The 17678-nt window shown below is 38.5% G+C and overlaps 1 protein-coding gene across 2 annotated transcripts in view; it reads left to right on the forward strand.

The window, feature by feature from the left end:
- STAM (signal transducing adaptor molecule) overlaps positions 1-11992 on the forward strand; it is an 84831-nt gene extending 72839 nt beyond the window's left edge. For both annotated transcript variants that reach the window (XM_062210521.1, XM_062210522.1), the window contains exons 13-14: positions 3647-3822; positions 10675-11992. In XM_062210521.1, the coding sequence (XP_062066505.1) occupies positions 3647-3822; positions 10675-10903 (405 nt within the window). In that variant the 3' untranslated portion in view covers positions 10904-11992. The remainder of the gene's footprint in view (positions 1-3646; positions 3823-10674) is intronic.
- The last annotated feature ends 5686 nt before the right edge of the window (positions 11993-17678 follow it).

Below are 17678 nucleotides of genomic sequence, written 5' to 3' on the forward strand. Positions count from 1 at the left end.
GCCATAATCAGAGTGGAAATTCTCTTCTCCCTTCAGAGAAAGGTACCTCCTTCTTTGATGGCTCCTTCTTTCCACTGGGATCTCACTCGCAGAGATCTTTCACATAGGTCATTTTTGCCACAGTGTCTTGGCTTTCCATGCCTAAAATGCTCTCATGGGTTTTTTAGCCAGATCCGAAATTTGGAGGTTCCTCAGAAATCTGAATATAGCCCTACTACACGACCCAGCCACCCTACTCCTTGGAATTTACCCAAGGGAAAGTAAATTGGCATATAACAGAGCTGTCTGCACCTCATTGTTTATTGCAGCTCAATTCACAATAGCTAAGATACGGAATCAACCTAAATGCCCATCAACAGAAGACTGGATAAAGAAATTATGGGATATGTACTCTGTAGAATACTATACAGCAGTCAAAAACAGTGAAATCCAGTCATTTGCAACAAAATGGAGGAATCTGGAAAACATCATGCTGAGTGAAATAAGCCAGTCCCAAAGGGACAAATATCATATGTTCTCCCTGATCTGTGACAACTGAGTACCTAAAAGGAAACCTGTAGAAGTGAAACTGACACTATGAGAAGCAATGATTGATCAGCCCTTGTCCTGACTGTTGAGGAACAACTTACTATTTTATTCTTTTTAGTATTTTCTTTTTCTACTTAATACCATTGGTTGAACTCATTAATTAACACAGAATTATTCTTAGGTGTTTAAACCCAACTGAAAATTGATCCCTGTTAAGAGTGGGAATAAGAGAGGAAGGAGATGTAGAGTTGGACACATGTTCCCTCGGACTTAACCCTAAGGGCAAAGCTAAAAACTTGCCATGGGACTCCAAATCCCATTAAGTTGGCAGGAACCAATGCCACCTTACTAGTTAAAGTGATCCGTGTAAATGTCAAATGTTCTGAAACTAATGTGTAGAAAAGTTTAGAAAAAAATTTTAACTTGATGAATACAATGTAAAATATGCTAAATATACCGATACTTTTTTTTTTTTTTTTACAGTTTTTGTATAAGGATAGACTTGACAATATAATCACCCGTCAAGCTTTAAAAAAAAAAGCAGATTTGGTCTACAGCTTTTGATTTTATAGTGAGCTACTTATGCTGAATATTCTTTTTTGTTAAAGATTTATTTATTTATTTATTCAAAAGCCAGAGTTACAGAGAGGCAGAGACAGAGAAAGAGGTCTTCTATGTGCTGGTTCACTCCCCAAATGTCTGCAGTGGCCGGAGCTGGGCTGATCTGAAGCTAGGAGCCAGGAACTACTTCCAGGTCTCCCATGAAGTTGCAGGGGCTCAAGGCATTGGGTCATCGTCTACTGCTTTCCCAGGCTGTAGTGGAGAGCTGGATTGGAAGTGGAGCAACTGGGACTCGAACAGTGCCCATACAGATTTCTGGCGCTGCAGGTGGCAGCTTCACCGGATATGCCACAGCACCAGCCCTGCTGAGTATGCTTAACACATACAGTATGTGATAGATTATGGTGATGGTTCCATGGAAATATACATATCTCCAAAGTTGCCAAGTTGTATTCACTAAATATGTAGCACCTTTTTTATGTCAGTCTGTCTCAGTAGTTTTTGAAAAAACACAAAATGTGGTACTTTCAGAGCTAGAAAAAGTCTTAAATTTATTTATTGAAGTTCTAATTTAGTGGGGAAAAAAGAAATGGAAAAGCTGTTATAAACCAATGAAATGTATATTTCAAATAAACTGCTTTACTCTGGAATTTTTCCCTCTTTTTTATATGAGAGCATGTGTAATGCAGCATAGGGACCTTTTCCTTCTTTTCACACCAAACAGCTTGTTTTAAGAACAACTTTCCCATAAACTCAGCAAGTTCCAAGCATAAGGAATAATTAGCCAGGTCCCCCATTTTATCTAAGTAGAATAAACAAACTTTTTCAGATTCATCTTTTTGCGTGATTATTTCCCCTGAAATGAAGGAGCCAGCAACCTCAAGATAAACCCATGCTGGAGAAAACTGGGGCTAGATAATACCTTTCTAAAGGGATCTTGAACATCAGTTTGAGTTAGGTTTAGTTTGCATAAAGCAATGAAGTACGGTTCTGAGAACTTCTGTGGCCTTGTTTATAATGGAGACCTTTTGGATTCTGATATATGTTGAATCTTTTATGATTCATGGAAGTACCAAGTGATTATTGTTTTTGTCTTTTGGTAGTTGCTTTACTGTCTTAACATAGGGTAGCATTCCTACTACATAAACGATGGAAGTTCCGTTTTCAGACATGAAATGGAAGAATCTAATGAACACTGTAAAAAAGAACATTATATGTCTAAGACTTTGGATATTTCAGGTGGGTGGGCATTTGGCTTAGCAGTTAAGATGCTGCTTGTGATGCCCACATCCCATACCCATAATGGAGTGCCTGGGTTCAAATTCCATCTCTGCTCCCAGTTCCAGTTTCCAACTGATGTACACCTTGGGAGGCAGCAGGTGATGGCTCAAGTACTTGAGTCCCTGCTACCCACATGAGAGACCTGTTTGGAGTTTTCAGCTCATATCTTTAACCTGGCCAGCCTCAGGTGCAGACATTTGAGGAGGAATGAACTAGCAGATGGGAGGTAATTCATATTTTGTATTTCTCTTTTTTTCAAGTACAATAAGTACATTTTAAAAAAGACTTCTGTCTCAGATTTTAAAAAATAAATTTTTTCGATGCAGGAGTAGAAACACAGACCCAGCCTATTGCCTGTTTTTTCTCAATAAATTTTTACTGTAATGCAGCTACCGTCAATCATATCTGCATTGTCTATGGCTGCTTTCTGTACTGGCAAAGTTGAGTAGTTGTGACAGAGAACATATGACTCCTAAAGCCTATTAAATATATCTGGCCCTTTACAAAGAAAAAAAAAAAGTTTGTTGATCCTTGATTTAGAAAGCTTGATCTACCTTCAATAAATTCTGATTTGTAAAATGTAAATTACAGATACAATATAACAGTGAAGTCAAATATACTTCTTCAATATCTTTTGAAAACTTTTAAAGTGTTAATGTGGAAAATATTAAATACATTCAGTAAAAAGAGAGGTTATGTTAGTATAAAGTTTTAGGGTAAGTTGCATTAATGTTTTTGTATGGAGATAAATGAAGTTAAAACAATCATCGACTAGTAGTTTCATGGAAAAGCTTTTTATATATGCTATGGGCAGAAGTAACTTTTATACAAATTACAGAGAAGCAATTTATTTTGAAGATTTTATTTATTTATTTATTTGAAAGTCAGATTTACACAGAGAAGCAGAGGCAGAGAGAGAGAGGTCTTCCATCAGCTGGCTTACTCCCCAGTTGGCTGCAACAGCTGGAGCTGCACCAATACGAAGCCGGGAGCTTCTTCCTGGTCTCCCACGCTGGTGCAGGGGCCCAAGGACTTGGGCCATCTTTTACTGCTTTCTCAGCCCATAGCAGAGAGCTGGATTGGAAGTGGAGCAGGTGGGACTGAACTGGCGCCCACATGAGATGCCGGCACCGCAGGCGGTGGCTTTACCTGCTATGCCACAGCGCCGGCACCAGAGAAGCAATTTTAGTCCTTGTAACTGAATGCCTCTAAAAAGAAAGATTGGTTTGCCTGTTAAAATTTTGGAATTGAGTATGTTTCTCAATAATTGTTGTAGGTATATCCAGGGCCTCCACAAAGTGGTGCTTACCTGGTTGCAGGGAATGCACAGATGAGCCATCTTCAGAGCTACAGCCTTCCCCCGGAGCAGCTGTCTTCTCTCAGCCAAGGAGCGGTTCCACCATCTGCAAACCCAGCCCTTCCTGGTCAGCAGACCCACGCTGCTTACCCGAAGTAATTGATTATTAATTATTGTTTGGCGTTAATTCTGATAAAACTCTTTAAGTTCTCCCAGTCATTTGTAACCATAGATCTGGAAAAGAAAAATCTGGGGTAGATGTTGTCACTGTTGCCACATGGTCAGCCTCATTAGTAATGATTACTGAGTTATATAGGAACCTCTGGGGTGTTACAAAACCAGCCCAAGCCTGTCCTCTGTTTTACTGAATCACTCCTATCTTTTGGTAATAGTTCTGTATTTCTGATACTCCTAAACGTTTTATTTGTTTTTATTTAAGTCAATGGTGTTATTTGAAAATATCTTTAATGAAACTTAAGTTTGGTAGCTAAACTATGATTTTCCCACAAATTTGATATAAACTCTAAATTTTGTTATTGTTTTGTTAGAGTATATACACTGGGCTATCTGGTTAATGCAAATACTTCCTTATTTTTACCTGTATTCAAATTTAATTTGTATTACAGTAAGGTACAACATTGAAAGAGGAGGTACTTGAAGCTGTCTGCTTGAGGTTCAGGAGGCACATAGCTGAGTATGAGAGGACAGACACTAGTTATTTTTGGCATTTACTTATAATGGTCTCTGATGTGTAGTTAAATGATTATTGATTATATAAATGTCTTTTCTGCTTTAATGGGAATCTAAGCTTAAGTCTTTACTTTGAAGTGAATAAAAGGTAGATTTTAATAAGAGTTCACCAGCTATTATTTTTTTGTTTGTTTGTTTTGAAGATTTATTTATTTGAGAGGTAGAATTAGAGACAGAGGGAATGATCTTCTGTCTGCTGGTTACTCTGCAAATGGTTGCAGTAGCTGGAGCTGGACCGACCTGAAGCCAGGAGCCAGGAGCTTCCTCTGTGTCTCCTACACAGGTGTAAGGCCCAGGCAGTTGGGCCATCTTCTGTTGTTTTCCCAGGCCATAGCAGAAAGCTGGATTGGGAAAAGAGCAGCAGGGACACAAACTGGTGCCCATGAGAAGCTGGCACTGCAGGCGAAGGCTTAGCCTGCTACTCTACAGTGCTGCCCCCAGCATGTATTTTAGAAGTCATGATATTTTTTTCTTTCTAAAGATTTATTTATTTATTTGAAGGTCAGAGTTACACAAAGAGAGAGGCAAAGGGAGAGAGAGAGGTTTTCCATCCACTGGTTCATTCCCCAATTGGCCGCAATGGCCAGAGCTGTACCGATCCAAAGACAGGAGCCAGCAGTTTCTTCCGGGTCTCCCACATGGGTGCAGGGGCCCAAGGACTTGGGCCATCTTCCACTGTTTTCCCAGGTCATAGCAGAGAGCTGGTTCGGAAGTGGAGCAGCTGGGACTCGAATTGGCGCCCATATGGGTTGTCAGCACTACAGGCTGTGGTTTTACCAGCTGCACCATAGTGCTGGCCCCAGAAGTCATGATATTCTGATTCACAACATGAGTTTGTAGGTGGCACAGTTTCTAGGAACTTTCCATCAGTGGCCCACAAATGCTCCTGTCTATCCTCACTACTATTGTTCATCCTCAAAGAATTACATGTTCTAGATGGTTGGGGTTTTTTCAAGTATTATTCTGTTGTCACATGGAATATTCTGAGGTGACCTTAAGAAACAGAGTAATAGGGAGGCTTAGTAACATCTGTGGGATATTGAGTATGTGCCAGGCTCTGTGGTATATGCTTTGCATGTATTAACTCATTTAGTCCTCAAATAACCCATGAAGTAAGAAGATAACACTTCAAGGTACTTCAAAAAGTTTGTGGAAAGTTGAATAAAAATATAAGTTTACTTTGGTACAAAAAATTTGTAATTCATGCATAGTTTTTTCATTGTATACATTTTTCATCATATGCTTAGATCAAAAATTTTTTTGTGCCAAAATTTATTTTTTAATTTCATTTGTGATGAACTTGTTGAAGTACTCTCTTACTATCTCTGTTTTATAGATGGTAAAACTGAGATCTGGAGAGAAGTATAAAGTCCTCCTTTAGCCAAGATTCAAACCTAGGCATTCTGGTTCCAGTTCTTAGCACAGTCTGTAACATTATTATAGCAGTACACTGGCCAATAATGATGCAAGTAACAGCATGAAATTTGACTATGTTTAATACAAGTTTAAATCTAAAAATGCAACCCATATAGAATAGTAATGGGCGATGCCATAGATCATAGTGCCTGTCACGTATTAAATAAATGTTATCAATTACTGTAATAATTCTCACTTTATACTTTATTTTTTAAATAAGATTTATTTATTTATTTGAAAGGCAGAGCTACAGAGAGGGAGAGGCAGAGGCAGAGAGAGAGAAATCTTCCATCCACTGGTTCACTCCCCAAATGGCTGCAATAGCCAGGACTGGGCCAGGCCTAAGTCAGGAGCTTTATTCTGGTCTCCCATGTGGGTGCAGGAGGCTAAGCACTTGGGCCATCTTCTGCTGCCTTCCCCGGCACATTGGCAGGGAGCTTGATCAGAAGTGGAGCAGCAAGGACTCCAGTCAGTGCTCGTATGAGATGTGGGTGCTACAGGCGGCAGTTCAACCCACTGCAGGCTAGCCCGTATACTTTATTCTTTATCTCAGTTTGCAGTTTCACCATCCACCCAATTGCTTGGGACAGAACCCTGTCTTCACTCATTATTTCTTTCCTTTATCTCTACTCGGCATTATCTTCCTACCATGACACTCAACATGCAATTATTTACTAATCTCCTTAATAACTCTTCTCCATTGATATTGTACTGTACAGTTAAGCACTCATCATTTCTTGCCTAATACATGTTGTCTCCTGGTTTCTAATCCTGTCCCTATGAATTAATTTATGCTGTTGCCAATAAGGCTCCTGTGGGCTTTCTCATTATCCTTAAGATAGGACCCAAGCTCCTTAACATGTTATTTAGGGCCATTCATTTTTCAGTCCTCATCAGTATCTCCAAGTATCTCTCTACTACTCCCACCACATACTTTAAGTGACATACTTTTAGTTATAGTGTACTATTGGCAGTTCCCAACACGGACCATGCCTTTTATACCTCCCACTTTTGCTCATGCTGTCAATGCCATGTCATATCACACTAGCGTATTGTTCATGATAGAACATATTTCTTTCTTTATATATATATATATATATATATATATATTAATTTATTTGACAGGCAAAGTTATAGACAGTGAGAGAGAGACAGAGAGAAAGGTTTTCCTTCCATTGGTTCACTCCCAAAATGGCCGCCACGGCGGGTGCTGTGCCGATCTGAAGCCAGGAGCCAGGTGCTTCTTCCCGTTCTCCCATGCCGGTGCAGGGGCCCAAGCACTTGGGCCATCCTCCACTGCCCTCCGGGGCCACAGTAGAGAGCTGGCCTGGAAGAGGAGCAACAGGGACTAGAACCGGCACCCATATGGGATGCCAGCGCCGCAGGCAAAGGATCAACCAAGTGGGCTACGGCGCCAGCCCTGATAGAATATTTCTTACTGTCTTGTCTCTCAACTTAGAACAACATAGTGTGAGTGTATTTCTTTATAAAGCTTCCTTAAACCCTGAGGCTCCTAAAGCACCTAGTATTTATCTTTATTTGTTATTAATTTATGCTATAATAAATTGTATGTATTTGTATATGTTTGCCCGTACTGGTCAGTAAGCTTCTTGAAACCAAGAAACTAAATCCTACTTGTATGTCACATGATTAGCATAGTGTCCGGCCTATACTAAATGGTCAGTAAATATCAGTTTTGGAAGTAAACTGAAATCATAGACAAAGAAGTACATAAGCTTTGGTGGTCTTATAACACTGTTGCTTTTCACTTATTTATTGCCTTATAAACTCCTATCACTACAGATAAATTTTGAAGACTACATCAGTTCCCACCTTCTTTCCCAGTTAACAGTCAGATGGTCCAGGGATGACAGAGGTCTGTAAAAGTGTTAACTGTAAAACCAAAATTAGGTGTAAAAGGGTAGGAAATAGGCTTCTGGCTGAGGAGGAACTAAATTGCACTAAAAAAACCTGCCTATCAAAAATAACAGAAATTTTCCTTGACCTTGATTGTAACCAGTACAAATACGCAGTACATTTCTGGCAGGTAAATTTTAATCAGATCTTTGTTCCTTCCCTTTTCCTTATCTTGCATTTGCTGTGCCAGCAGTTTCCTCATTTTCCCATTTAAGCACAACTTTGTTTCTGTATATTTATAAACATCCATATGTGTGTATAAATATGTGGAGAGAGAATATTTGTGTATAGATTCTTAAATTGCTACAGAGCTTTTGTGAATTCCTTACAAGAAATGTGAAGCTACATGTGAAATTGTCATTACCAACACTTAAACGTTTGTTTATCAAGTATTTGTTGAGTTCCTATCTGATATAAAACTGCTTCACAGTGTAGCTGTACAGGTGAAAGATACCCAGTTTCAGCTTTCAGGATGTTATCATTTAGTGAAGACAAGGGCAAGTAAAACGTCAGTTACCAGAGAGTATGTAGTGACAGGAGTGCCTGCAGGTCCTCTAATAGCGCACAGGAGGATCGAACAGTGCTGGAGCAATCAAACAGTGCTGGAGAGATGCGAAAGCAAGAGAGGCATCTGAGTGAAAATTAAACCAAGAACGAGAGAACAAGCAGGTATGAGCCTGGCCAAGAGGGCTAAATATTTCCAGGGCGTTCTCTCAAAAAGTATGTGTTGAAATGAACATGTGTTCCTTGAGAGGCGATGTTAAGGTATACTGGGTCAGTGGTGTCAGGTCACACACCGGTGATTTCACGAATGGATGTAGATATAGGTCCGAATGGATGTCCTTGCACATGGTTGATAAATATGGTGGGATAAGGAAGGCCTCTTTTTTTTTTTTTTTTTTTTCCAGGGAAATAGAGTTGAGGTATCAGGCTTTCGTCGTCACTAGTCTCAGCATTGTTCTTTATCATGGGTACGGGTATTTCCCCATTGCCAGCTCCTGTGGCTCTCAATTCTCCTAATCCATTTGACAGTTCATCATTTCTTCCTTTTTCTGGAAATACTTTGTTGACTTCCCAGAATTATAAATTTTCTTTTCCTTCTCGATCTCCTTTGCCTAGTGCCTCTTTATCCCTTCCTGACTTTAAAATCTAGGGCTCAGTATATTGACCGCTTATTTCTGTTTGCAGTCACTCTCTAGGGATCTCATATAGCCATATGAGTTTGGACACGATGTGCCTATATATGCTGATGACTCTCAAATGTATATTTCTATTCTGACTTCCTCCCTGGATTTGCCTCTACTTGAATAGCTGACTACCTATGCATTGTCTTTTCTTGGTTACATCCTATGCATCTAAAATCTTTCTCTGTTTGATCTTCACCCCCATCCCATTTTCCATCTGCTGTGAAGTCTTATCAATAGTCTTCTCCATTTACGTGAATGGCCTCTCTCCCGGTCACTTATTTATTTATTTTAAACATTTATTTATTTATTTATTTGTAGGGCAGAGTTAGAGAGGGAAGGAGAGACAGATCTTCCATTCCCTGGTTCATTCCCCAAATGGCCAGACCAGTGCCAGGAGCCAGGAGCTCCTTCTGGGTGTCCCACATGGATGCAGGGGCCCAGGGACTAGGGCTGTCTTCCATTGCTTTCTCAGGCACATTAGCAGGGAGCTGGATTGGAAGTGGAACAGCCAGGGCAGTAACCAGTGCTCATATGGGATGCCAGCACTGCAGACCCTGTCTTTAGCAGCTGCCACAGTTCAGCCCCTACCAGTTATTTTAACCAGTTGTTCGGTTTTAAAACCTTTGGCATTCTTGTCTGGTTTGTCCAGTAGCAAATTTTGATGGCATTGTCTTCAAGCTGTATCTAGAATCTGACCCTCCTCTCCCAGCTCCATGGCTGTGGCCAGCTTTCAGCTGTCACTAAGATGATTATAATAGCCTCATCTTTGCTCTGTCTGTATCTCAGAGTGAGCCTGTTGATATCTGAATCGAATCACATCATCCTTCTGCTCAAAACCAACCATTGTCTTTCCTCTCATTCACAGGCTAAGCCAGAATCCTTACAGCCTTCTAAGGCACTCTGTTCTAAGGCCCCCTTTCCCACCTTAATTCAGCCACTTTATCTTTTGCCAATGTCCCCCTTGCTCATTCTGCTGCAGCCTTTGTGGCCCCTTTGCTGTTCCTTGTTTGTGCTTAGCATTGTCTCTCCTCAGTTTCTTTGTCTTGGCCTGAAATGTGCTTATGCTAGATCATCAGTGTGGCTCTTTCCCTCACCTATATCATGTCTTTGCTTAAACATTGCCATAACTGAGGGGCTGGAGCTGTGGTTCACTTGGTTAATACTCCGCCTGTGGTGCCAGCATCTCATATGGGCACCGGGTTCTAGTCCCAGTTGCTCCTCTTCCGGTCCAGCTCTCTGCTGTGGCCCGGGAGGGCAGTGGAGGATGGCCCAAGTGCTTGGGCCCCTGCACCTGCATGGGAGACCAGGAGGAAGCAACTGGCTCCTGGCTTCGGATCAGCACAGCGCCGAAGGAAGACCTTTCTGTCTGTCTCTTTCTCAATGTCTAACTCTGCCTGTCAAATAAAAAAAAAATTGCCATAACTGAGATGCTTTCTCCTCCGTTCTAACCCACACCAGCTAGAATCCTTTGTCCCAGATAATCTTGGTTTTCCCTGCTGTGTCTTGTGTTTCCTATTAACAATTATGACCAACTCATACTGGAATATAAGCTCTATTATGGTGACTTATTTTTCTTTATGATATCCCTGAAATTACAATTTGACACAGTGTAGATAGTCAACAAAGATTTATTGCATGAATTTAATATGTAAATGAATATTTAGTAGTTAGCTTTCTTGTTAATCTCTAAATGGCTGTATATTATTTATCTAATTGAGTATTTTTCTCTTTCTACAGCACAATGGTTAGTTCTGTTCAAGGAAGTACGTATCCCAGCCAGGCTTCGGTATATAGTCCTCCTCCTCCTGCTGCCACTGCTGCTGATGTCACTATGTACCAGAATGCAGGAACTAATTTGTCCCAGGTGCCAAACTATAATTTAACATCATCAACACTGCCTCAGCCAGGAGGCAGCCAGCAGCCACCTCAGCCACAACAACCATATTCTCAGAAGGCTCTGCTATAGGACCTGGTATTCCTCTTTGTGGGAGATATCTGCTAAATGCCGCAGACAATATTAGGAGAGTGATTAATATCTTAAAGTTTGTTTGTCCTCAACTCATAGGAATCTATCTTGATCAGCAAATTAAAATATTCAAGAAGGTAGGACTCTCTCCAGTTTGCACTGACTTTTTCGAGGTTCTCCTCCCCCTCCCCAACCCCCAGAGGAATGAAACTACTTACAACATTTAATTCCTTTTATAATACAAAGAATTGATACACGATTATTTGTCTCGTAAAATTACCTGGTCTGCAAAAGGTCAAACTTATAAAAACTGTCTTGGGAAATGTTATGTACGTCTATTAATATGTAACTTCATTAGTGGCCATTTGAATCACAGTGGTGATCATGTGAATATATTTAACACTGTTAAATTAATTTGCATTGCTATTTTATTTTAATCATGAACAACTACCATGTTTCATAATGTATTGTGTACATTTTAAATAATTACACTATCCTTTTAAACTGCAAGAGAACAAAGTTGTAGCATATTTACTGAAGACATTATATTGTCCAGGTTTCAGGTTCACATTAAGTGGAACCTTCCTTTTACTAATTGTGAGCTAAACAGATGTATATTATGTCTTTCTGTAGCCTCTGCATACTGCTAGCTGTCATCACACCAGCGTACAGTAGCTAAATTTTTGGTATAGTTCTAGCAAATGATAATGTTCCCTTTTAAAGTTTCACATTTTAGCATGATATTTCAGGTTTGTGGGACCATGAGACAAAATTAAGTAGAATGATATTCTTTATATCCTATTTTAAAAGAAATAATGTTGATTTACATTTTCCTAGTTGAAAATAGTAATTAGGTTTCTATGCTGTATACTGTGTTTTTTTTTTTTTTTGGTGACAGTTACACCAAAGATAGAGGCAATGGGTAGAAATTTTTAAACTGGAAAGAAAACATGAATTACACTACATTTTTAAAATCACTTGTAATTATTTAGGATATAAGTAAATTCGATTCATCTGTCTTAGCCCACTGCTAGTCTCTTAAAAATGTCTTTAACATATTGAATCTTCATTAAAATGGATATAAGTAGATGTTTCAAAGTAATTTATATTCATGAGTTTGCTTAACAGTTTATTTATTGTTATCTTTCAAACTGGATTTTTGGGCTGCTCTCTGTCTCTCCTCTTTAAAATTATAGTGGAGTTTTTGGTTTCCTAGTTGGGTGTAGGTTTGAATGAATGCTTTTTTTTTTTTTATTCCATATGAAAAATAGTTTTCACTGACATTTTAATCTTAATTATTTATAATTTCTCTAATAATGGTAGGTTATAATTGAACACTATCATTTAAGTAGATGAAAATTTGAATTGAGCACCATATCTGATGAATTGATTTAACAGGTTTCATACTATAAATGAGAATGTGATTTGTATTTTCTAAGACTGTTGTCAGCAAGTAGCTTGTTTCCTTTTGGACAGATGGCTCCATCTTTGACAAATGCTCTTCCTGGTGTCTCATTTCATAGGTTCAGATTTAAGGCACTGCCTTCAACTTAAGAGTTTCACTCTAGTGTTGTGTTTTTCTGAATTTAGAAAAATATGTTGCCCTAAATAGCAATTTTAACATTTGAATTCAAATATCACACTTTAAATATTTTTGGTAAATTATTTTTGATAAACATTGTCAAACAGATTATTATCTTTGTTCCAGTTTGAATATTATGGTTTAACTGATATACTTTCTCCAAGTCATACTGTCTTTTTCTTTGTCTTTTGATAAACTTCTGTTTACCACTATCATTTCCCTCTTTTAATATCCATCATTCTGTAAAATCAGTGACCTCTTTTCTAATATGCATTTGCCCTATAAAAGCCAAAGAATGGTAAAATGAAAAAACTAGTTATTATGAAGCATGTATTTTTCTTTACTTGTTAGAGGACTAGGCCTATAAAGATTGAGATGATTAGACTTAATACTGACACTTATTAGTTTGTGCCTTTTACTTACTAAGAATGAAAACAGTAGATGGAAAGTTTTCTGTAAAAATGAAGCCATTTCTTTTCCATCTTTCAAAGACATGGCAAGAATGGAAATAGGAAAAGGACCTGTTAGGATCACAAGTGTTTTGTTCTGAAACCTGTGTGCTGCACTTATGAGAAATTTTTCATTAGTAGCTGTCCTTACTTTTAAGGAGTATATTTCTTTTATTATTTTCTTTTTATAAAATGAACTAAGTATAATGTAAACTTCTGTGAAGCAAATTTTTCTCAGTTTTTTTTTTTTCTCTTACCATGTTTGAAATGTGTTTCCATAAAACAGTGACAATTGAATGGAGAAAATTCAGTCCATTTACTGTTTAGCATTTGTAGCCTATAGATGTCAAGACCTTTTGATTGTGATAATACATCAGTGTTCTAAACCTACCAGGAGTGACGTAATATGTACTTAGTGTGGTTTTTATAGTCTTTGCTGGTTCTATGGTCTTCCTTCAATGTACCCATCCCCCCTACTCAGCTAGGGACCTTATGTGCAGAGGGATTCCCTTCTACATATTAAATATTTCTGTAACTTTGTATTTAAAATGCTTAATAGACCAGTATTATTCTCTTCTGTTAACTACAGCTTTAATACATGACATATATATAATTGAGCTTGAAAATATCTTTTTTTCAGAGCTTCAGTTATATGTAAGAGAAATGACTTCCCTACATGATAAACTGCACAACCATGAAAATTATCAGAATTATTTTCAAATATAAGGTTTATTGGTATAATAGGTCAGATTTTCATCTGTTTAATACACATTAAAAGATCACAATTTTCATTTTCCTCCTGTTACCTTGGTTTATTTATCAGTTGTACTCATATTTATAGTTTACTATTATATCACTTTAAAAATACTTGGTAACAAGACTATAATTTAAACTTTTCACTTTTGTATCATTTTTCATCTTCTAATTTTTTTCTTCTTTTGTTTTTGGTTTACTAGTAGCATTTAGAATAAAGTATATAGGAGAAATGTAACTAAATAGTTTCTCAAAAGCCTTATATTTGGCTGTCTTATTTTGCGGAGATGGTAGGATACTGATAAAGTGGCCCCTTAAATTAAGTATCCAGTGTTAATAAGCAGTACTTTTCCCAAAACCTTTTTGTGTCATAAATTTTCAGACCTGCAGAAAGATTAATACACTTAAGTACTCTTCATCTGGACTTGCCAGTCTTTAAGAGTTTGCTACATTTGTGTTAATTCCTTTCATATATTCGTGAACATGTATGTGTGTATACATACACACACACACACACATACACTGGTGCCCACATGTCTATGTATACATACACATACTCTAAAGACTTATTTATTTGAAAGGCAGAGCATCAGGGTGAGAGAAATCTTCCATCCATCAGTTTGCTCCCCCAAAATGACCTCAACAGCTAGGATTGGGCCAGGCTGAACCCAAAAGCCAGAAACTGCATCCAGGTCTCCCACAAGGGTGGCAGGGGCCCAAGCCCTAGGGTCTTCATTGACTGCCTTCCCAGACACATTATCAGGAAGCTGGATCAGAAACAGAGCAGCCAAGACTTGAACTTGCATGCTGATGTGGGATGCCAGCATTGCATGTTACAAGCAGCAGCTTAACCCACTGTGCCACCGTGTTGGTCCCCACATTATACTTTATTGTATGTATAGACAAGTTACAGGCATTGTAAACTGTGCTCCTAAGTGCTTCATCATGCATCTTGTAAGGATAAGGGCAATCTCATACATAAGGTAAACAATTATCACATCTAAGAAAATTAGCAATAAATGTGTAGTACAGTGTTATCAGACATATCCTAAACTGATTATATCTGACTCTTTTTTTAAATCCAAGATCCATTCCAGAAATATATGCTGCCTTTTTATTGTTAATGTGGATTGTTATTCTTGGTATATTTCCTTCCATGGTATTGACTTTTTAAAGACCAATACCAGTTGTTTCATAGTGTCCTGCATTCTGTATTTTTTTTCTGTGTTTCTTTATGGTATTATTTAACTTGATGTCTGTTCTCATTATAGTGACTTTATTATCAGTTATCCCGAAAAGAACCATAGTCAGACCCATATGATTGTGATTAAAAATAATGAAACTAAATGTTTCATTATTATAGGCTTCTATAATGAAGTGTACATATAAATTGACATTGTTAACTTAAAGTGTCTATTATACTCTGTATAATAGACTATATAACTCAGACATTGATGCTACTATATAACTCAGAAGTTTTGTGTTCTTTTTGAATTGTATTTGAGTAACTGAAGAAAATTTATATACATAAAAAAAAAAAAACACACCAACAAAAATAACCCTACAGGATCCCTTTTCATTTCCCACATTCAAAGTAAAGTTGCCTTTTTCTCAATTTGTTCGCCTACCCAATCCACTCTAGATGACTTTTAGGTAATTTTAGAAATATAGTCAGCAATTAAAAGGCTGTATTTTTGATGAATAAATTTTGGCATATTCTAAAAGATTTTTCAGTACTACATTAAGTTACTGAAGTCATTGAAGTTATGAAATTCTTTCCTTTGTGAAAGTTCTAAATTTTACTTGTTTTCTTCAAATTGATTACCAGATTGGGTGCTGGATGCATGTATAACCACAGTCAAGTCTGAAATGCATGCAGGTACAGTAATGTATACTACCAGCTTAATAAATAGCTGATGTATACAGACACATGAAGAGATAAAAGACAGAAATCCAAGTTATTATTTTGGAATTTGTTTCTTTTTCTTCAGAGAAAAGGTTTCAATACAATTATATTTGACATTATATAATTAAAAAATATAATGAGACAGAGAAAAGACATAGCTAATTCTGACCAGGAAAAGTTAGCAGGAAAAAAAAAAAGCAGAGGAAGTCTATTCCCAGGGGAGAGCTGGAGGGACGTTTGCAGTGGAAATTCTACACAAATTCTACGTGGAACACCATGGAGCACAGCAAGGAAAGTGATGCGTGCAAGTGGGGACATCACACACGAATCCCACGGCCAGGGGCTGGTGGAGACAGCAGGTTCTGAGAGCAGGTTGACACCAGACTGCAGCAGTGTATGCTACTGTTAGTGTTGTGGAAGATTCTTGTGGACTACACTGACTTTGAGTCTGGGCTGGAGCTCTAGTCGGGGGCAGAGTACCCACCTAATCCAGCAAAGAAAAAGCTCATTTCTTTTACCCCATCCCTGCATAAGGGCATCTGGCAACTGTGGGGAAAGGTGCCATCTTAACATCGGTAGAGGCTGCAGTGCCTCTCCTGCACAACCAGGGGATTTTACTAGAGGGAAGAATCTGCATTTTCTGCAGGCTTTGAGTCTGGCTGGGGGTAGTTGGTAGGGGACTGGGCACCCACTTAGGAGGTATGCCCATCCTCTCAATCTATCACAGGCTCTGGGGCTCAAACTGGCAAAGTGGAACACCCATAGGCAGCTGGTTCTGGAAACAACAGCTCTGTGGACAGGAAAGGCTCATGGGATGGTGAGGGGATCCTGTGTACCCTGTGATAGTGGTAGTTTTGTGTGCTGTGACTATGGGAATCCTGTTGACTACCCAATGGAATGCAGGGTGTAGCTGGGTCTCTGGGCAATCACTGTGTCTGGTGTCAGAGGATCAGAGCTCCCTGCTGTGAGGAGTGGGTCATTGCAGAGGGTTCAATGCTCATGCTGAAGACTGCACAGATCATTTGTGTGGGTCATGTGCCAGCATGGATGAGGGTTGTATCCACTATAGGCTAACCCTGGGCATGGATCACCTTGAAAGGGAGGAGGTGAGGTGGTGATTACACCAACAGGTGTGATCATACTCTCCTCCCTGCTGGCAATAAAGGAGATCTACCACACCTAACTTGGAGTCTCCCTCGACACTTGAACACTGACCAGAGCTCTCTGGCCACACTCAGTACACACACCTCTGGGTATTCTATGAAGGAACAGACACTCCACTAAGTCACAAAGGTGTAATTCAAAGATAAAACCCATCAGTGGAGAAAACCAAAAAATGTTTCCATGAAAGTCTAAAAATAAATCCAAAAATACAATAAACAAGAACAAGGAATACAACATGACTTCCCCCAAAGGAACCCCAAAACATTTCAATATTAGAATATGAAGGCGAAGAAATTGATGAAAGGGATTCAAAAGAATGATCATAGGATTATTCAGAAGCAAATTCACAAGTTAAATCCATACATGACTTAGGTGAAAAATATTCACATGAGATCTTTCGAAGAAAAATCAAACTAAAATATTAGATATGAAAAATTCAATATGTCAAATGAAAAAGAGTGAAAAGCCTTAACAGACTTGGTAAAGCAGAAGAATGAATATCTGAGCTAAAAGACAAATTTTTGGAAATATTTTAGGCCTCCTCCCCCCAAAAAATGAAATTAAAAATTATAAACAGATTTATGGGGTGCTATCAAAAGACCCAACATAAGGGTCTTAGGAGTTCCTGATGGTGTGGAAAGAATGAACTAGAAGGCCTATTCAGTGAAATAATAATAGAAAACTTCCCAAATTTGGAGAAAGGGACATCCAAGTACAGGAAGCACACAGAACTCCAAATAGACATGACCAGAAAATATCTTTACCACAGCATATTGTAGTCAAACTTTCAAGAGTACAACAAAGGAAAGATTCTAAGTATGTAGGAGAGAAATGCCATATTACCTTCAAAGCATCTCCAATTACACTCACAGCTCACTTACCAGAAACTCTTCAGGCTAGGAGAGAATGGAGAGAGAGTAT

Source organism: Lepus europaeus, chromosome 14 (genome assembly GCF_033115175.1).
Source record: "Lepus europaeus isolate LE1 chromosome 14, mLepTim1.pri, whole genome shotgun sequence".
In the NCBI taxonomy this organism is placed as follows: Eukaryota; Metazoa; Chordata; class Mammalia; order Lagomorpha; family Leporidae; genus Lepus; species Lepus europaeus.